Source organism: Coenobita brevimanus, chromosome 60, assembly GCF_032717465.1.
Source record: "Coenobita brevimanus isolate Jiangsu-jjx chromosome 60, ASM3271746v2, whole genome shotgun sequence".
Taxonomy (NCBI): domain Eukaryota; kingdom Metazoa; phylum Arthropoda; class Malacostraca; order Decapoda; family Coenobitidae; genus Coenobita; species Coenobita brevimanus.
The window spans coordinates 3344927-3367314 of record NC_137013.1 but is presented as its reverse complement, the minus strand read 5'-3'; the positions used below and the strand labels follow the sequence as shown (position 1 = coordinate 3367314).

The 22388-nt window shown below is 41.9% G+C and overlaps 1 protein-coding gene across 1 annotated transcript; it reads left to right on the top strand.

Moving 5' to 3' along the window:
• The first annotated feature begins 6724 nt into the window (after positions 1-6724).
• LOC145403167 (uncharacterized) lies at positions 6725-8062 on the top strand. Its single transcript, XM_080274985.1, has 3 exons — positions 6725-6736; positions 7306-7380; positions 7730-8062. The coding sequence occupies exons 1-3, from the start codon at positions 6725-6727 to the stop codon at positions 8060-8062; spliced, it is 420 nt and encodes a 139-aa protein (XP_080131111.1).
• The last annotated feature ends 14326 nt before the right edge of the window (positions 8063-22388 follow it).

Below are 22388 nucleotides of genomic sequence, written 5' to 3'. Positions count from 1 at the left end.
CCTAACAGGTGTTCCTTTTGTAATTATTTATTGCCCTACCTCTTCCTTAATTTATTAAAAGACAATTCAAGCAACAAATATGTACTTGCTCTTTTTTATCCCAGTTCCATATTATTTGCACCTTTAGTGGTAGACACATTTTATCCCTCACCTGCTTGTTCTCATGTTATATACTATGGAAGAGGAGTTATTTTAACAGTAACTCGAAGTACAGATATGAGATGTAGCTGAAAAGTGGCATTTATGAGAAGACATCTTATTTCCCGCCATTTTATATTTCAACTATGGCTGGGTTTCAAACATTTGGTCATGACATCGCATAAACTGGAACGAGAAACGACACCAGTGAATCACCATGTCCAATAAATGGCAAATGCCGGAGAAGGGGAATGTCTTGAAACTGATGTGACTATAATCTTAACTCCTAAGACAGTACTTTTTTTTTTATCTGCAGATGATTATATTTAAATTTCCTGCATGAAATTATGAAAACAACTTAGTTCAGTGGTCACTTCAGGGCACTTTAGGCGCTGTTAAATCGACATCTTTAGGTCGTGACGCTCAGGGATAGACCAAGTCAGAACAATCAAGATCTTTTTTTTCCATTCAGGTTATGTCTGGTTGATTTTGGCCCAGGGAGGTAAATTCAGAACCATTTACGTTTAATATCGTCTTCTCAGGCCATAATACCTCGTCTGTTCATTCAAATCCTTCACATCCCTTATGCGGTTCAGGTCAGACAGATCAGGTTTTGAACACTGGGTCAAGGCCACTGAGAATCAGCCACATCCACTCAGTAGCAGTAAGGTCCATTCAGGCATATCTATAGGTTTTCAGGTTCATTTAGGTCCATCACATCGGTTTCAACAGTAGATGAAATGACGCTCACTCAGCTCCAGTCTTGTTCACTTAGGCTGTTAAGTTCTAGTCAGATCTGCCACGTACATTCAAGCTCAGTCAGGTCAGTTTAAGTTTGTTTAGTGCCTTTAAGGAATAATTTGGTGCATTAACGTCACTTCAGATCCATTTAGTTCCTGTACCTGTATAATATTTAATGTTCATTAACTTTTTTCACAGTTACATGTAAATCTCCTCAGCTCAATCCTGGATAATTCAGGACCATATACAATTGACCCACTCAGGTTCAGTGATGCTATTCCACGTTCAATAAAGCCTTTGCATCCATTTAAATCTAGTCGATTCATTTTAGTATAGTTTAGGATAATTCTTGTACAACTGAGTGCAATACACATCTATCAGACTTGTAATTGGTTAAACAGTTGTCGTAGCCTAGCTTTTTTTTTTTTTTTTATAATGAATTGAGGAAGGAAAAACAAAGGAAAAAAAATAAGTCCATGTGCCTAAAGGCATCCTCCATTCGTAAAATACTTATAACAATTGGATTTAAAATCGAGAGGATTAAATGTATGTGGGAAGCAACTCCCAGGAACTGAATTCCAGAGAGTAGTAGTTCGGGGGATAAATGAATTTTTATAAGCAGAGGTTCTGCATTGTGGGGGAGAGAGTGTGAGTTCATGGGCGCTCCCTGCTGCCCGAGTATTTCGGGAAAAAATGTGAAGGGAGGCACAATTGAAGCCAGTTCGTTAGAGCACTTACGGTAAAAATATCGATAAAATAGCGCTAAAGAAGCAACATCTCGACGTACTGATAACAGACGAAGGTCCTGCGTTATGACAGGATTATTGATTAATCTAACGGCTTTATTATGAATTTTGTCCAACTGCCTCAGTGCAACCGCTCCACATCCACTCCACAGTGGTGAACAGTATTCGATCTGTGAACGCACATGACTTTTGTATATTGTGGCCATCTGCTCCTCAGTGAAGAACTCACGCACTCTGTACATAAGTCCCAGTTTTTTAGAAGCATTTTTAGCAAGGGATTTAACATAAGCTGTCCAGCGGTGGCTGAATCGGTAGAGAGGCGGCCCGCAGTCCTGATGGACCCAGGTTCGAATCCCGGCTGGGGCAGGGAACAGTTTAGGATTTGAATTTGATAAAAAGCAGACTTTCCTGATCTACCAGATGACCCGCCGACATGTCATAAAAGTACCCCCGCTAATACCAGTACACCAGTCCTGTATGAGACAGCCCTAGCATGTATTCAATATGGACGGTGGGTGTTAGTGCCGAAGTGGTGACATGTAGAGAGGTGTATGGTATGTTGGAGGACTACTGGGCCTTGAGACCAGGCTGTGAAGCCTATGCCCAGAGTCGGTCACATAAAAAAAAAAAAAAAGCTTAGGTTGGAGTTTAGAGTAACACCTAGGATATCAATTGTAGTGGATATGGGAATACTGACATCATTTAAAATTATGTGTGAGTCTGAGGGATTCTTTCTATTGGAGAAATTAATGTATTTAGTTTACTGAGCATTAAATGAGACCAGATTTTTTTGTCCCCATTGATTAATTTTAGAAAGGTCCTGTTCAAAGAAATTGCTGTGTTCATTTGGGAATCTACAATATCAAATTGTGTAAAGGAGGTACTAAATGTGAAAGAACTATGAAGGGTCGAGTCATCAGCATAAGAGTGTATTGGGTTGTGCGTGACAGATAGGAGGTCATTTATAGGAATGAGAAAAAGGGTTGGCGCCAAAACTGATCCCTGAGGTACGCCAGCATTTATGGAATGAAACTGAGAATAAATTCCATCTACCATGACCCGTATTTTTCTACTATGAAGGTAAGAAGAAATTATAGGAACCAGTGATGCAAGGCCATAGTGTGACATCTTAGACAATAAGGCCTGGTGCCATACTCTGTCAAATGCTTTTGAAATATCAAGTGCTACTGTGTGTGTTTCACCATGTTGGTCTATTGTTTTGTTAATCTGATGGGTAAGAAGGCAAAGAATATCTATAGTTGAACGTTCCTGCCGATCATTGATCAATTTATTGATTTCTAGATGCTTGACTATGTGTTTGTTAATTAGTGTCTCAAAAACTTTACCGAGAACAGAAGTTATTGCAATTGGTCTATAGTTTGATGGATCAGAAGTTGCCCCCTTTTTAGGAACAGGATGGATATTTGCTTTTTTCCAAGGGGCTGGAAAACTTGAGGTACGGATGCATAAGCGGAAAAATTTTGCTAATACAGGAGCCAACACTGAGGAGCAATTTTTAAGTACTATTGAAGGAATTTCATCTGGACCAGTGGCTTTGTCTGCTGATAGATTCTGTAATACGGCTTGTACGTGTCTGGTGTGAATCATCAAAGGAGGTATTTGTGGGGAATCAAAATCAAGTACAGGAATATTATGATTTTCTGAATTTAGGGTTGAGTTTGTTGAAAAAATGTCAACAAGAAGGTTGGCTTTTCCGCGTGGGTCACTTACTAGATTTCCATTGGGGGACTGTAACGGTGGAATGGAAGAGGTGGTAGTGAAGTTAGTTTTAAATGAATTAAGGGGTGACCAGAGTATTTTTTTATCATTTGGACTGTTTAGTAGTTTGTTAGCTTGTCTATGTAGAAAGTTTGATTTAGAAAGTTTGATAATAGATTTGGCATGGTTTCTGATATTTTTATGATAGTTAAAGGCTTCTTTGGTTTTGGTCCTTGTATAAGTGTTATAGGCTATTGTTTTATGTTCTGTTACTCTAGCACAATTGTGGTCAAACCATTTAGGAGAATTACACCTTTTTCTGTAACTATGATGGGGAAGGAATGTTTCCATGCCGACTTTAATGAAATCATGTATGTGGCCCAATGTGGAATTTGCATCATGGAAGAAAAAGGAGGTCCAAGGAACATCCATGAGAAAATTATGGAGTCCCTCCCAGTCTGCCCTGTCGTAGTGCCATTTAGTCATCACGACAGGTTCAGAGCAGGAGGGTGTGGTAGGTGTGAAACTGGTGGCTTGAATCAGACAATGATCCGAGGATCCGAGGGGGGACTTCACTTCGACACTATAATTATCTGAATTGGTTGTTAGAAACAAGTCCAATAGGTGGGGATTATGATCGGGGTTGTCTGGTACACGGGTGGGTTGACTGACTAATTGGGTGAGATTAAATGAGTCTGCAAATAGCTCACATTCAAGACCAGAGTCATCACTTCTGGCTGAATAAGTGAGCCATTCAACATTATGGACATTAAAATCACCCAGAACAGTAATTTCTGATGCAGTATTAATGTTGAGGACACTTAGTTGTGAAGACAGAGTCAGATAAACTCGGCTCTGGAGGGGCATTAGGGGAACGATAAACACAACAGAAATACTTAATTTTACCAAAAGAATTTAATTTGTATATGAGTAGATTTATGAGAGATAACCTCAGTTCACTGGTAGTCGGTGACAGAAGATAAAGATGAGTCTGGGGTTGACCGTAGTTTTATTTTCTCCAAGGGGATATCTCAAAATTTACACTAAGTTAACTTCGTGAGCCTGACCCCCTTTTAACACCACCGTGCTTCTCTCCCGAGTCTAGACCACCATCTCCCTCTCTCTTCTTTCTCCTCCAGCCTCCTAACTCCTTCTGACTTCTTCTCCTCCTCTTTCCTTCCGTATATGAGAAGTTCGGTTACGTGGGCTATACGGTTGTTGAATGTTCTAGAAGCCTGTGTGTATGTGTATGTGTGTGGTAGCTTCCGGTCACACCTTGCTGTCTGGTCCTGAGAGAGAATTTTGCCATCACATTTCCTTCGGCCTCTAGCATATGACTTTCACTTAACCTCTAGACTACATGTGTCTGTTAGTAGCTATTATGTATCGTATTATGATATTGTAGAGTCCTGACACATCTACGTCCTGTAAATCTGTTTAAACTGAACCAATTGTTTTGATACTCAACAGGTCACTCTCTTGAGTGATAAGCTATTCATTTCAACCACCAAGCCTGAATAAAATAAGATAGAAGCTGATTAAGTTACTTTATCCACACGGTGACACACAGCTCAAAATTTTAACTTGGCTCTGTTGTTCACTTCGCTGTTGCCTGACTCTTGGCAGTTCAAGACGTTTGGTTCAAATGAGATCAGTTTGATAAAGTTACCCTTTGCCAAGTAACCTAGGCCTTTGATCTCTCCCTGTGACCTTGACCTTAAACTGATTGTCCACAAAATCGAATCCGTTTATTCTTGCTTTATATTCAACTCGTCCACAAAGTTTGATCTAAATCGGATATACATTGATGAAATTGACCTTGTCCTGTAACCTTGACCTTTGACCTACTGTCTCAAAAAGCAATAGATTTATTTCCTGGCTGACCCTTAATCCTTTAAGAAAGTTTAGTTGAAATTGGATCAGACACAGACGCGCGCACACACACACACACACACACCGCTCGCTGGTGCAATGGTAACGCTCTCGCCTGCCAACTGGTGGACGGGAGTTCGCACCTCGCTCAGGTTGCGAAAAGTTTCACTGACGAAGTGAGTGCTTACTGTCCCCCTTGAGCAAGGGGACGGGTGTGTGGGTGTGTGAAGGTCACAGCCTTGCCCTTAGATCGGACTATATGAGCTCTCAGCTCCCTTTCGGGAGGGTAAAAGCTGACGATCACGACCATAAAGTGATCCAGACCGACCCGGTGAATTACACACACACACAAACACAAACACACGTTGGACATTCATCTTGCCCTGTGATTTCGATTTTTTTTTCTCAGAGTTGTGTCACTTCGATTTTTGCATTACCCCTAACCCTTCCTCTATGTTTTGTCCAAATGGGATACAATTTGCTAGGATGACTTTGTTAAGTCAGCGTTTGACCCAGCTTTGACCTTTACCTTTGAACTTTTGTTTTTAGAGAGTTAAAAAAGATATTCATGGGATGTCCCTCAGCCGTTCCACCAAGAACGGTTATAATTGGATAAACATTTTGATATATTTTAAAACACTTCCACACGCACGCACCATTGATTCAAAACACAACACTGTCGCTCCACGAGCGCGGGTGTATTTATATCTGATAGCATTCACATAGTCAGCAAACATCTATACTACAAGTTGCAGTTAATTCTTGTCATGTTTATATCCAAGAGCATCAAGTCAAGGCAAAGACAATTTATGCTGTTTCAGATAAATTCAGATTCATTTAATCGACTTCAATGAAATTAATGCTTACTATGCCTATGAACGCACGAGTCAAACATCTGTGCTATTAGTGAAATGGTTTTTGATATATGTATGCCAGGACAGGTGGCGAGGCTGAAATAAACTGGAATGATTTTAGGTGGCAGACCACGACGGTGGAAGTATTTCTTGTGACTGTATGTGTTGAAGGTTGAGTGGTAATTAAGAAATCATTATTATAATACTCACCTCAACACAGCGTAACAGGGTGGGGTGGATGGAAGGGAGTGGGCAGGATTGGCTGCGACAGTGAGCTAAAACTTTCTTGTTTTGGTGCAGTTGCTGGAATATGGTTGCTTAGGAATCTAAAGATAAATTGGGTCGGGACAAGTGGGCAGGATAGGATGAAATAGTAGCTTGTAGTGTTCCACTATGTAGTAAGCTGACTGGTACTGGGAGCAGCCATTGTTCTATAAAACTTACCTCGTAATTATATTTCTAGTAATATTCCACACACACACACACACACACACACACACACACACACACACACACAAGGTCACTCCAGGCGAGTGAGGAGAAAAACGAGGAAGTGAGGAAACACAGTAGGTTGAAGGTGAGGCTGGTGTGGGTATATATTGGGCGTCAGACGGTGACCGTGTCAGTTACGTCCTGAACTAACTACACTCAACAATGAACGCTAAGGTACAGCCTGACTTATTTAGTGAGAGAATTGATGTGCTGAAAGCAAAGTTTATACAGCCAAGGAAACCACTTGTGAAGAAAATAGATCTAGGATACAACCAACGTTTCACCTGTAGCGGCATCACAGGAGAAGCGTTGAATAACCCCTGGGTCATTTCTCTTCATTTGGTGTTCTCCTTTCGAGATCTAACAGTCCATGATTATTCATCATAAATGCACAAGAGTTGCTGGTACTATTGTGTTTCATATTTGGCCACGAAACCAATGAAAAATGTAAAGCCATCTCATTTGTGCCTGTACGCAATGATTATTATGTTCTTTGGCAACCTCTTGAAAAAAGGGACAGTGTAACTTCTTTATGTAAAATTTTTATGAAGAAATGGATTTTATCAGACAATTTATAAGTATTTTCAGGAAAATGAAAAGGTTATATCGAAAGACAACATATAACCCATTATCAAACCTCTCCACGATATTGAAAGTGATTAGAATACTGTACACATCCTTACTTTCGTTGTTAACAGCTTCTTGCCACATTGCTGATATTACTGTCCTTTGTACGCCACCAGATCCTCATCCTGTTGGGCCTGGCTGCCCTGGCGGCTGCCGAGAGTGGAGAGTCACGTGGATATGGAGACTCTGGGGTGGGTATTTTCATAATGTTGTAGTAGTTTATCTGGAAATGTCTTGAATATGACCTTAGTTTTTGTGTAGAGTATAAACTTATCTTACTTTGACTGGGTTACCATATATCTGTATCTGTCTATCTAACTATCTGTCTTTCTACCTATCCATCTATTTATCTATCTACATAGATATAGATACATAATACATAGATAGATAGATATGGCAGTGCTTCAGAATGTATTTGTGTCATTTACGTCTACCTACGATAATATCTTCTTTCTACAAGACTTACTGATATTAGGTCACACATACTCTTTTATTTTCTCGTACAAGGAAATTAAGACTTCATTTTGTTCCCTACAACAGTCTGACGAGTCCTTCGAGTCCAGCGAGGCCAAGTACGAGTTCAACTGGGCAGTGAGTGACGAATCTTCCGAGAACCACTACGGCCACCAGGAGGCCCGCGACGGTGACAACACCCAGGGGTCGTACTACGCGCTGCTTCCCGACGGTCGCCGCCAGAAGGTGACCTACTACGTGGACGGTGACGATGGTTACATTGCTGACGTCAAGTACTCGGGTGAGGCCTCCTTCGAGTCCGGATCCTACGAGTCATCCTCCTCCTCAGAGTCATCTTTTGAGGCTCCCAGATACGCCCCTCCCCAGCGACGCTACTATGACTCCAACGAGTCCAAGTAAATGGGCTTAACGTTTACAACATAAAGGATTCCTAATGGACCAAGACCCAACATCAGCGACCTGGCTCACCTCATTTCACTGCCTACCAGGCGTTCCTTTTGTAGTTATTTATTGTCCAACCTTTTTTTCCTAATTTATTAAAATATTTTTGCAACGTACACGTTGTTTTCATCATGTGAACGTTTCACATCCACCTCATATGTACTTTTCCGGTGACAGTTTTTCCCTGTTGTTCTTATTAAACATAGTCCATGTTATCTGAAATATAGAACTTTAAAATAGAAAAAAAAATGTGAATGGATGTATTAGAATAGCGATAAACGATACAATGAAAGTAACCGAAGACAAGGAAATTAAAATGTTTTCTGGAATTTGAGGTGATTAAAGGAGCAGTCGGATACAAAATTCATTCATTCATTGCCAGACGCCATGTATCCCAAACGGGGTGGACAAGGGCTTAAAGTTAATTGTTTTACAGGGAGGGGCACTAATCCTCCACCAACCCCACTTGACACGTAGGGAGAGCAAATGCTTGAAGATATTCCCAAGCTGAGAGACTGATTCCTGACGAATGTGTGGAAGGGATAGTCAGTATATCTTCGGCTAAAGAAGGATTTGCTTGAATGAATAGTGGAGTGGAAATGACCACAGGACCAGGTTCATCTTGTACCCCCTCTTTCCACTTCTAAGCTGCAGTCTGTGAGAAACCCGAAAGCCTGTCTACCGCTTCCTGAAAGTAAACGCTGACGGCATCCGATTCCTTTTGCACGTGAATGTAACGAGATCCTGCCTGACCTACAGTGCCTTTCAGTATAAAGCACCAGGGTATGACTTTGGCGCTATGTTCGCATACCGTGCACCCATGGCAGCTGTGGAAAGAAGAATTTATTATCAGATTGGAAAGCACTCCTACCCTCTCATCCTCTTTCTCCTTTCTCGTCCTCTCTCTCTTCCCATTCATTCTTCTTTGTACTAGTTTCCCTCTCCATTTTTCCCCCACTCCCTCCATCTCCCTTTCCTCTTTTCTCTCCTTTCACCCCTTTCCCTACATAATTTGCTATTCATCAGGAGAGAAAGCACTCATTAGGCCTTCCATACCACTGGCACTGTCAAACAATCATCTGCTGAATACTTATGGCTCTATATTCCGAAGAATTAGTCAGATTTTATATTCAGTGCTGGTTCTGCACCATTTTCTTCGGAAAAAAAAACGAAAAAGAAAAATACTCGGTACACACACCCTCTGCCGAATTCACACCACGCTAGAATACCAGACACCGATTATTCACCATAGCGTAATTAAAATAAAATTTCCTTTAGTCAAAAGATGCACTACCAGATGGCTCATCGACGCTGCTGTAAGTAGCTACTGTTCTTTTAGGGCATCAGTTAACCATTCTTCCTCTATGCCTTACCTGCTCTCAAGGGGGAAGTTACTCTCCCTATAAGACATCAATTGACCCTTATCCCTCTGTGCCTTACCTGCTGTCAAACGCGAAAGCTACTTCCCTCTGTACGTCCAACAACCATTGCTTTCCGTATGCGCCTCACAACCGCCATCATCGATGACCAGTCACCACTGCTACGAGTGACCAACATTACCACCAAACCTCTCTGACTAACGGCCTCCTCCTCACGGATTTTGATATACAAGAACTTGTTGCCCGCAGTAAAGCTTTCACTAAGGCACCAAAAATCATAAGCCTTCCTCATATTCCTAGTAACTTGCTTCATGCACAGTGCTCTTAACTCTCCACCTTACTCTACTAACTCTGTAATCCTATGGATGCAAAATCAAAGAAGATCGAGAATTTAGCAATGAAGCATGTCACCGTTTGGCCACTCGGACTTCTTGAAACAAAAACAACATGGAAAGCAGAGAAATATGTGTGTGAAACTCTCAACTCCTTACAGTACTAGAACCGTCGTCAGAGTCATGGAACATCACTGGTAGTCATCGTCAAGTGGGATAAAAATGGCTGTCTATTCTTCTCGAAAAAGAGTGAAGGGGGAGGGGGGGGGAGTCAAGCATAAATGCATTGCCCCCTGAAACTCTTCCTCGGGGAGGCTGCCCCCTGGGGTCACAGCCTCCTTAAAACCTGAATCGGAAGGAGGTATACAACTGTGCGAAGTTTCGTTTTCCTAGACTAAAAAAAGAAAGAAAAAAATATCATACCACCTTTATGATCACTGACATCATCATCACTACCACTACCGTCCTCATTGCCAGTATCATCACCACCAGCACTACCACCATCACCACCACACTACCGTCACTACCGGCCTCATGGATGTAAGGATGTAAATGTGAAGGACTGACACACTTTCTATAACATAAACACATTTCCCTGTTCGTGATATTCCCTTCTTCCCTCTGTTATCTTCCTAAACATTTATTAACTTCAGATTATATGAGCTCCCACACCCAGCCATCTAGACCAACCACCTACATACACCACCTGTCCATCTACACCACCCACCACCTCCCACTTGCACCACCATCTCGCCTACATCATCTTGCCAGCTGGGCTCCCCTCCCACTTGTAATACACTGCTGTGAGAATACGGAAAAATAATGGTAGTACTTTCTCTTTGCAAAGCAGCCACTTACAACGAATTGATAATGGGACGTACGACAGCGAGACTAGGCCATTGTAGTCCATTACATTTAATTGATAAAGTTTAGTTTATGTTCGTGGTAGCACTTCGTACGGTAAAATTAAAGTTTATGGGCATCATTGGGAGGAGATTACGAATCATTTCCATTTTCCGGCAGATCGTCTTACTAGTGCCAATCTGAGTACTTTGGAGATGGGACAAAGTGTTTCGTATATGAGAAACGGAGTTGTTAATAATCGTCGTATCTGAGTCTGACTGCTTCTACCACACTATTCTCTCGTACACCGTGGATACTATAGGTGAATGCTAGGTCAAGAGAAATTCTCTTGACCTAGAGTGAATGATTCTTCACGGTTCCACTACGTGTTTATGAACAAAAGAGCATCATTGCACGTGAGATACCATTTAATCTCACGCAGTCATTTTATCCAACGGTTAAGCATTAAACATTCTGAAAACCAGTCCAATTTAATGCATCCTAACCTAATTTTATCTAACCTTTATTAACGTAACTTATCATATCCAAACCTAACCTAACCTCACCTAACGTAAGCTGACAACCTATTCCAACCTAGCCTATCCTATCACGAAAGGAGAGAGGATACAAATACAGCGTAATGATTTGGTAATGAGTGACGAGGTTCTTTTGTTTATGAACATTTAATGACAACATAGCCTCACTGGTTTATTTTTTATGACTGACACCGGAAAAGCTCCGCAGACCCTCGGAAGGCTATCAAATTTCAATCGTTTCACTCATCTCCCAGTTGCAGCAGCATGGCTGAATGTAAAGGGATTCTGTTTATACAGTTGAATGAGCAAAATAGCACTGATGCCAATGGTCCCAAAATGTATTCTTATATTTAAATTTCAAGTGTGGTAATTGTGTGATAAAGATGACCAATGTTCAGCGATTCAAGTTTTCTCCTCGCCTGTCTGTTGTTTCAGTTACACACGACACGCTTAGAATCAGACATTTGCTTACAATAGTTTTTTGCACCACTGCACGCAGAATTGCTTATCAATGCCAACGATATACATTCTGTTGAGGAAAACAGGGTTTGGTTCGATATATGACTATTCAAATATGGGCCGTTTTTCGACCACGTCTTCCGCTGCTCGAAACCAACAAATAGCTGCTTCGACACCAGAGAACCCCTGCTAGCAGTTTTCGTGTAATGCAAAGCCAATGGGGACATTTAATAGAGGACACAACACCCCTTTAGAAAATTTTAATCAACATGAAATTGAAATAGGCCCATCTGTGACCCAGTCGCAACCATCCTACCAAGTTTCATCGCAGTCCCTTTTCCAGTTTCGGCCGTGATACACAAACAGACATAAGGCTAGATTTATAGTACATCAGATTTTCTTCGAAGTGATTAATATTGTTGACACTTCAAAATACTCAAAAAGAGATTAAATATACCTATAAAGGTATAGGAATGATTGATTAACTCCTTGACGCCCCTTATCTATAATACCGCCCATAGCATTATCGAAAAATCTTCCATTACATGTGGGAAATGTGAAATGTTGTGCATAAGGTATGGTAGTAATTCTGCCGTATTGTCCCACTTGCTTCACCAGGCGTCATTTGAAAGGAGAATCTATTTTGCACTTCTCAGTACAGTTATATAAAATATGAGGTTGATTTTGTGGGCTGATCTCTCTCTCTCTGTCTGTCTGTCTGACTCTCTCTCTCTCTCTCTCTCTCTCTCTCTCTCTCTCTCTCTCTCTCTCTCTCTCATGCTCACTGTTACCTGCTCCCCTCCAGTTCGGTGGCGCCTTATAGCAGGACAAAGCAACTTCATTTGGTCACACCCAGTCTCTCGAGTGTTGTATTTAGTGGTCTAGACAAGAGCAAATTTAAACCATCCACAAAGACAGCATGGTGGAATGATGAGGTGAAACGAGCTGTGGAACAAAAGAAGAAGGCATATGGTGAATGGTTGGCGAGTAGAGGTAGGGGAGAAGATGAGAGAGAGAAGAGAGAAGTATATGTGAGCAGGAGAAGGGAGGTTAAGAGACTGGTGAAGGAGAGTAAGAAGAAAGTGGATGAAGAGTTTGGGAGGAATCTGAGTGTGAAATGGAGGGAGAGTAAGAAATTGTTTTGGAAGGAGGTAAAGAAAGTAAGGCAGTGTGAAAGGGGAAATAGTAGGGGAGTGAAAGATAGGAATAATAGATTGTTGGTGGAGAAGAGAGAGAAATTGAGGAGATGGAAGGAGCACTTTGAGGATTTGTTGAATGTAGAGAGTGAGAGCAGTGTGAGTATAAGTGGTTGGGGAATGGCTGGGAGAAGAAGAGATGAGAGGAGGGAGGAAGAGATCAGTAGGTCGGAAGTAGTGGAAGCGATGAAGAAGATTAAGCTGGGAAAGGTCCCAGGAATTGATGGAGTGTGTGGTGAAATGCTTAGGTATGGGGGTGAGATTGTTGTGGAGTGGATATGGAAGTTGTGTAGATTGGCTTGGGAAGAGGGAAGGGTTCCAGAGGACTGAAATCAGGGTATAATTGTTCCTCTGTACAAAGGAAAAGGGGAGAGAGAAGTATGTGGTAACCATAGGGGTATTTGCCTTCTTAGTGTGACTGGTAAAATATATGGTAGAATACTCATTGATAGGGTTAGGCATATGACAGAGGAGCTAGTTGGAGAAGAACAAGGGGGATTTAGGAAGGGAAAAGGGTGTGTAGATCAGATATTTGTTCTAAGATGTTTAGTGGAGAAGTATCTAGAGAAGGGAAGGAAAGTGTACGCTGCCTTCATGGACTTGGAGAAAGCTTATAACAGAATAGATAGGAAAGGTATGTGGAAGGTATTAAGAATATATGGAGTGGAGGGGAAATTGCTGAGTGCTGTGAAGAGTATGTACGAGGGAGCTAGGGCTACGGTGCGAGTGGATGGTGAGCTGAGTGAGTTCTTTGATCTCAATGTGGGACTGAAACAGGGGTGTGTAATGTCTCCTTGGCTGTTTAATATATATATGGATGGGGTCGTAAAGGAGGTACAAGGTAGGGCAGTGGTTGTGGGGGTGGCCTTAATGAATGAGGGTGAGATTTGGAAGCTTCCGGTGTTGCTGTTTGCTGATGATACAGTATTGTTGAGTGAAGATGAATGGGAGTTGCAAGGTTTGGTGAATGAATTTGGGACAGTGTGTAGGAGGAGGAATCTGAAAGTTAATGTAAACAAAAGTAAAGTTATGGTGTTTGAGAGGAATGAAGTCACAGAGTGTGCAGTGAGGTTGGATGGTGAGGATATGGAGAATGTGAGTGCATTCAAGTACTTGGGTAGTGTGATGAGTAAGGATGGAACTTTGGGGGATGAAGTACGTGAAAGGGTACAGCAGGGAAGGAAGGTTGTTGGCACACTGAAAGCAGTGATGAGAAATAGGGAGGTGAGTATGGAAGTTAAGAAGTCACTGCATGATGGTATTGTGATCCCTACCCTGACGTATGGAAGCGAGGCGTGGACCTTGCAAGAGGGGAACAAGTCAAGAGTGAGAGCAGTGGAAATGAGTTACTTGAGAGGAGCATGTGGAGTGACATGGAGGGACAGGTTGACGAATGAAGAAGTGAAGGAACGTTGTGGGGTAGATGTGGATGTGGTTGAAAAGATTAGGAGAAATACACTGAGGTGGTTTGGACATGTGGAGAGGATGGAGAATGAAAGACTGACTAAGAGGGTGTATGTAGGTGAGGTGGAGGGAGGGAGAGGGAGGGGTAGACCGAGGATGAGGTGGGGGGATGGAGTTGAGAGGTATATGAGGGAGGGGGGGGTGAGTTGGGGGGAGGGGAGTCAAATGGTGGGTGACAGAGTGACTTGGAGGCGTTTTGTCTGCGGCCACCCTTTGCGGGATTAGGGCGTCGGGCTATAGATAGATAGATAGACAAAGAAACCCTATTGGTTTATAGCTTACCGCAGTTGCTTCACATCCTAATAGTAAAGCCTCTTTCCATAAACCACAGGATTACAATTTGTTGTGCTTCATACGCGCCTATCCTCCTTAGCAATGTTCAGACTTAAATCACGCAATTTCTCTTTTTTACTATCCTCCTACCTCCGTTGCCCTTTTACCTCTGATATGTAGTGTGTATTTTCCTTATCACCAGTTGTCTCTGTATGTTCAGTCCAATGTAATACACATCCAGTCGACCTTACCTTCGAAATACGGTTTATCAGTTACCACGCCCGTCCCTTACAATGTCATTTCGTGTCCCATCTTACAATCTCATCATACAGGGGTCCATCGACGCTTTACTGGCCATGACAGGACCCAGACCTCGCATCCGTACAGTGCAGTGGTTATTATCATACCTACAAACATTTTTGTATCTCTTGAACAAACGTTGATCTTTCCGTCCACACATTCCTCACCCCCCCCCCCCCCAGAGCGCTTTCAAGCTATCCGTTTCTCGCCGTGACCGTGACTAACCACGGCGCCGGGGGAGTCAAGGTTCCCTGGCGTGGAGGTAACGGGTAGCACCGTGCCAAGACACGGTTCAGCTTACTCTAGTACTGTGTGTACCCAGCAACAGAAGGCGATGGATAGCAGGCAGTGTCTGAAAGCGTTTTATGTCTTATATTTACGGAAATAGAAAAGGCGACAGTGAGGAGTCTCTTTGGATACAACCCAATCAAAGAACAAAGAAGCACAGTGGCAGCTATTGCAACAATGTTTGAAAACCAAAAAGTTATGACATGAAATTTTTAACTGTTTTCTAATCAGCTAAGCTCTTGTCCCATAACACTGGATTCTGCTCAAGGAAACAGTTGGTGATCTTTGTTTCATCACTTGTCATACTGATGTACAACAAGTCGCATCAGTGTAGATTTTCACACGTGTACCAATAAGATCAAGTGCGGGAATGAGCAGCAGCCGTGCGTAGACGCAGCAGGCTGCCATGTAGTGTGAAGACAGACATAACCAAATTCAGTTGACTGGGTTGGACAGACCCAGTGGCTTTGGGCACGATATCTCCCGAACCCCTCGACAGATTTCAACTAAACTTTTGTCAGTGATACAGTATGAAGAGTCGATGAACTGATTAGGTCAACAAGGTCAAGGGACCAAAGGTCAGTGTCATAATATGGGGTTGGTTTAGTTTATATTTAGCCTCATTTCAACCGACAATTAACCCTGTCATGGAGGTTGTATGGCCAGTCCGTGCACAGGGCTTGGCAGAGGCATAACAAGGATGCATTGCTTCGACAGCTGAGGGGCCAAGTTGTTAATCCTTTATTATTATTGTTGTTGTTATTATCGTGGAGAGACAGACTTACAAATGGGGAAGTGAAGGAGCGTTGTGGTGTGGACGTGGATGTGATAGGAAGCGTTAGGAGAAACACACTGAGGTGATTTGGCCATGTGGAGGGGATGGAGAGCGAGACACTGACGAGGAGAGTGTATGTGAGTGAGATGGAGGGGGAAAGAGGGAGGGGGAGACCAAAGATCAGGTTGAGGGATGGAGTGGAGAGGAATATGAGAGAGGGGGGTGTGACCTGCGAGCAGGACAGTGAAATGGCGGGGGACAGGGCGACATGGAGGCTATTTGTTTGTGGCCACCCCTTATGGGATTAAGGCGTCTGGCAATAGATAGATTATTATTATTATTATTTATTATTATTATTATTATTATTTATTATTATCATTATTATTACCTGGCGCCTGGTGGTTTAGTGGGTAATTATTGCACTCCAATCGGATTGAGCCGGTGAAGGTTTATATCCAAGGGATGGTTGGGGTTGATTCCTCATGTAATGCCACTCAGGGATGAGTGAGGCTGGTCACTCTCATCTTAAATGTCAGGACCAACTGCCTAGCCCGGGCTCCTACACTCCTCATGGGGCAATGTAGGATTGGATGATGGATGGATGGATTATTATTGCCAGTAATATTATCATTACAGCCCCTCCCACATGGTTTATCTCAGACAGAGAAACTTTCTCCACGACCAGGAACTAGACTGCCTTAATTAACCTTTTCCCTGCAACAGATCATCATAGGTTGCATTTATTCGTGTGAAGGTATCAAGTACGGTACACGAAATATAATGTAATAGTGGAAGGTTAATGATTTTTCGTTTAATTCCCTTTCAACCTAGAGCCAAGTTTGCGATGACTGCCCATGTCCAGAAGATTTAAGATATGAATTGTTACTGATTATACTCTTTTCACTCTAACCTGGCCCAGATTTTCGTTCTCTCGCAGCATATTTTACGTATCTCTATAGCAAAATAAAGGAAAACTACGGCTGTACATCATTTCAGTACTACTTCTTCGTGACTAGCAATATACAACTTAGCATTCAAGACGGTGGGATGATATTTTTGTCAGAGAAAAATGGGTATAATTATTTCCCAAGTGACATATTCCTTTTAATTCGTGTTTCCCAGGCAGGTTGCGTCACCCTCCTTGCGGCTGGTTGTTGTTCTTACTGCAGGAAAGATATCGCTGCTGTTCTTCGTTATTTCATTATATTTGACCTCTAGAGTAGTACTTAAAGTGGCTTTGGTAATTTCGTCACACCTTTCCCTCGGCTATTCATTCCGGTCTATACACTTCATGTCTCTCTTGTATGTTACTGATGCAAACCATGTCAACACTGAAACGACATAAACAACAGACAAGAGAGCCTTCAGGTGTTAGAGACAAAATGAATCGCTAAGGAAGAGGTGCTACGAAGCCTCCCATGTCCCTGAAATTGCCTCCTCTTATAGTCAGTTTCACATCACCCAATTACGGCTCAGCTTTCGAATGTAGTGCAAGGCTAAGATAAATCATTTGGTCCCCGCCTTGCTTTGTGCCGCCCTGGAGAGATAAGTCCTATTGCCTCTCTCCCTCCTGCTCTCCTACCCCCGCCAGTCACTCTCCTCCTCCTCCTCCTCCTCCGCAACTTTCTCTTGCACTTTTGAAAGGGTAAAGTTAAAATGATGAAGCAAATCTTGAAGGTTAATGTATCTTCCACGTGTTCTATAACAATGTGGTGCGTGAAAAAAGATATAAGAATCTGATGAATTCATATTTCCGTGTAATGACAGCGACTGCATGAGCGACCCTGACCAACTCTCCGCATCACTCCATTCATACGCCTAGCCAGAAAAAACGGTAGACCTTAATCTAGTTTCCTCTTGGACTCTGTGAACTACTTATTGGCCTAATTATTTTTTGGCACACATCCTTAACATTTGCAGACCAAGTACGTCATCTTTATTTCATACTTCCTGAATGAGACTTTTCATCCAGTTTAGGAGACCATTTTGAAGTTCGCGGGTTAATGAAAGGCGTTATCAACTCTTTTCCAGCACTAAGAATATGTCCTTTGCAAAAAAAAAAAAAAAAAAAAAAAAAAAACATTATTAAAGAACAGCACACATATGATAAAAAAAAAATATTCTTTGAGTAAGGGGTTAATTTGCATGAAAATTACTCTCCCTGTGAATATCAGGTAAAAGGAGTATCTGATGGAACAATTATCTTCGCTGCATTTTAAAAGTATCCGAATTGGCGATACGGCATCAAAATCTTCAGTTTAACACTATTCCCACAAATTTATGGGAACTATGAGAAATCCATAGATAAATGAAAAGCATAATCCTATAATCTGTAGAGCTATCAACAGTCCCCAGAGAAAAGAGATGTCAGAGGTATTTGAATTTCTCAGCTGCCCTTCCTAGGCCTTACTATTCATGCATTAATAAATAATAAATAAATAAATAGACAGCTTGTGAGGCAGAGACTATCGCACTGACTGCCGAGTTAATAAAGGGATGTAGTTTTTGCCATGTGGATATCCATGCATATTTCATTCAATATATAACCTCCTGTTCTTCATAAATCCTTTTGATTCCTCAGCTAAGAGACCATGCTATTTTACATTAACTTCCTCCCCATTGGCCTCTCAAGCTTTCTCTTGCTCATAAGCTTATTTAGATATTGTATTCTCTTCTCACCACTGTTTTTATTTCCTGCTTCTCCAATGGCTTTCTACAGTGTCTGTTTACATTGATCAACAGACTCCATCACTCCACATCTTTCATGATTCTTCATATTTCATACGCTTTTCAACCTCTTGTATGCAACCCTTTTCCATTCATTTACGGTCATATCTCCACTGTCGTCACTTTTGATATCTGTTTCAGTTGTTATTCTAAAGTCTCCCACCCAAGCGTTAGAGAGAGCACAAATACAGCTTCTTGTCAGTCATTTCACAGCCTCCGTATTTTGACTTCTACTCTGTATTAAGGCCCTCATAGCACCAGCCAGGTTACTTCGATGAGCCACTTGAACCTCCATTTCATGACCACAATCATCTCTCATTTTTTGTTACTGTCCCTATGTGGTTAAAATATACTACCAGTCCAAGCCCCTCTTCATTCACTAACACATCAGTCAATGACACCCTCCCTCTTAGCAGTCGTTGTTTTGCTCTTAACAACATGCACTTTCAGACCTCACTGCATGCATTCACAAAACTAAATCATTCCGCAAAAAGAAAAAAATATCGAATATTAACAATGGTACAGAGCATCATCTGAACACCTTAGGTTTGAAATACTCCATTCCTCATCATTCATCACCAGCTTCGCTTCCGTCTTCTCAACTTTTCTTTAATCTTTTTCATGAAATCACAAATACATAGCTGAAAGAATGGATTGGGACACAAGACATGCTTGACTGTCTCCAGGACGGGTACTTGATGGTGTTGTGCTACCCAGTCTGTCTGATCGAACAGACCCATCAACTATAGGAAGTTAATCCCTCTTCCCCCTGCAGGGCCGTCCCGTGTAGTGAACCGATGTTTCCATGCGACTGACAACGCTTCGCCACAGCGAGGCACGGGGATCAGTTTGGAAATTTGGTCGCCAGATGCTAGGCGACCATAATCCAGAACACTGAAAGGTAGGGAGTCATTCAGCACCCTTGATAACAATTTCTATGATCGTTCAACCTCTAGTCATCCCAAGGAGACTTGAACCGGTATGCGTAAGGCACGCCAGCCACCATGATTAGATTATTGTACCACACATCAAACAGCTTTCACAGTTCCTCTCTCTTCATTTTGGCATATGCTATTTCAATTTCATAAATCGCATAAACTTTTTACCTTGCAACCTGCAGTCGTACTTTTTTATCTTAAATGCCCTACTCTGAGAGAAAATTTAACTGTACGTTCCCTGGTGCCCCAGCAGCCCTCTTACTTGCAATAATCATCTACACGTCATCAATTCGGTGCTAATACTCACCGTTCATTTTAATACATAGTAGGACTGTGTCACTCAGGACCGGTGTGATGGTACTAGCGTGAGTGTTTTTATGACATTCCTGTGAGTCTTGTAAAAAACCACTTCCCCTCCCAGGCCAGGGATCAGAGCATTTCTTTAATCAGTTAACTAACCTTTACTCCACCTCCCCTCCCGCCACCACCACTACCACTATTCAGGAAACTTCCATCTTCATCAACTACAAACAAAAATCCTTTAAGATCAGTCAAGTGCACTTTGTGAGCGCGTGACGAGCGAGCCAGCGAGCGTTTGTACACTCGCTCCAGAAAGTATCGGTGCACTGTGGGTCCGTTGCCATCCGGAATGATTCGACCATGTGGCAGTGACAGCCCGTTAATACCCGTATAAACTGTAACATTTACGGCCATTCCCTACTCATTATGAAGGACACAAGAGGTATCTGATATAGCAGTCATCTATCGTTTGGGATGCCTGCATGTTGGAGAACAGAACAGCAATTTCCAGTTTCCTCTGGTCCCTGTGTCATTATAGTTAACACATATTCTGCACCGATACTTTTTGGAGCGAGTGTACATGCACTTATCATCATAATTTCATCTTGGTGTAAACTTTCAACATTTCTGGTGAGGTAGCAGAACAATAACAGAAGAATAATTGAGCTGAAATATTTATTTTCTCACGTTTTTTTCTCAAACGTTTTCTCTCTGGATATGCATATAACGAGGCACCGTAGCATTTATCACACGTGCAATGCTCATTTCTTTGATCCTGACTTGCCGTGTCAACGAACTGCGTCGGTAAGTGCTTGGATATTGATCGAATGATAAAATACAGAAATGGGGCAATTACTCTTGCTGATTTCACCCTCTAAACATAGAAAAAACGTTCATGTAATATTATGAGTGCAAGGAAGCATAGTGTTACAACAGGAAATGTTTTTAAATTCGATTTCATAGTGGAGGATGTCAATTGAAGCCCTCGGTACATTCCCTTGGAAAGCTGGGATTCAAAGGGGCTTCTTTGGTCTTATGAGTAAAATATATAGCTAAATCAATATTTATTGAATACATCGACTACTTACCGAAAAAATCTCTTCTTTTTCTCATATACTAGAAAGTTATCAGCCTAACCATCGCGGTCGAGCCGTGTCATGTCGGGCCTGGCCGGGTGATGTCGGACCGCTCATTTCTCAGCCGAACGTAAACATTGCTTCGCTAGCTGCGCTCGCGCGATCATATTGAAAAATTACAGATTTCGCTCATGTTTATTTTTCAGCTGTGAACGACGTATGATTCTTTATTTAGTGTATTTTCTTGTTCTCCTTATTCGACTACTTTCATGTATTTCTTGGTTTGGTTCCTTGCCTGAACATCGTTCCGTGTTAGTGGTTGGACGATAAACTCTATTATTGTAAATTTGAGCATGACAGCAGAGGGACACAGTATAATTTTTCAAAATTTGTTTTTTAACATCATGGTTTTTTTAATGAGAATTCTTATGCAGCCAAAGTCTTCATTAGCCAAAACATTCAGTAGCCAAAACGTTTCATAACCCAAACGTTCAATATTCCAAACGTTCAACAGCTCAAACATTTAGTAACCGAACCGTTGAGTAAATGAATGGTTCATTAGCCAAAATATTGAAAATTACCTTAAGCTATGTTTCAACTCTGTCTTTAATTACTACCTACCCTGGTGCTGCGATGGCTTTGTCGGTAACACAGTTTGCTCACAAGAAAAGGGTTTGAACCCCATCCGTGGCGGACACTTAAAGTGGGTGGTTGCATATGTTCTCATCCTGACCGTTCTATCGATAACATTTACAGACCAGTACATATATTCATTGCAACTTTTACAAGCATTTCTCATCCTACAGACACTCCTTCCATATTCGTACATAACCAGCATAAGGAAGGATTAATTCTCTGTTACTCTCCCATCGAGGAGAAGGTCTGATCCCGCACTGTATCTAGAATAAACTGATGCAGATACAAATACAGGTACCAGTCTTATCAACGAGATAGTATAAATTATATTTCATACCAGTGTACCCCGAAATATACGATACTACAGTTTCTAAAGCCTGGAATGTGGAAAGGACTGTTGAAAAGAGATCCTAGCAAAATACTTATCCATCTTCACGAGGCAGATACGCATATTTTTTGTAAGGCAGTTTTGGTCAACACGTTTATTTTGGTCGTTCATGAAATATCACATGCCAATGGAAGATGAAGAAGAACTTATCAGCTCTTAGTATTTTAGGTCTCTTTCTTGCACACACACACACACACACACACACACACACACACACACACACACACACACACACACACACACTGACAGTCGAAGCGAGAGAGGAGAAAAAGGAGGAAGTGAGGAAATAGGTTGGAGGTGAGGCCGGTGTGGGTATATATTGGGCGTCAGACGGTGGCCGTGTCAGTTACGTGTCGAACTAACCACACTCAGCA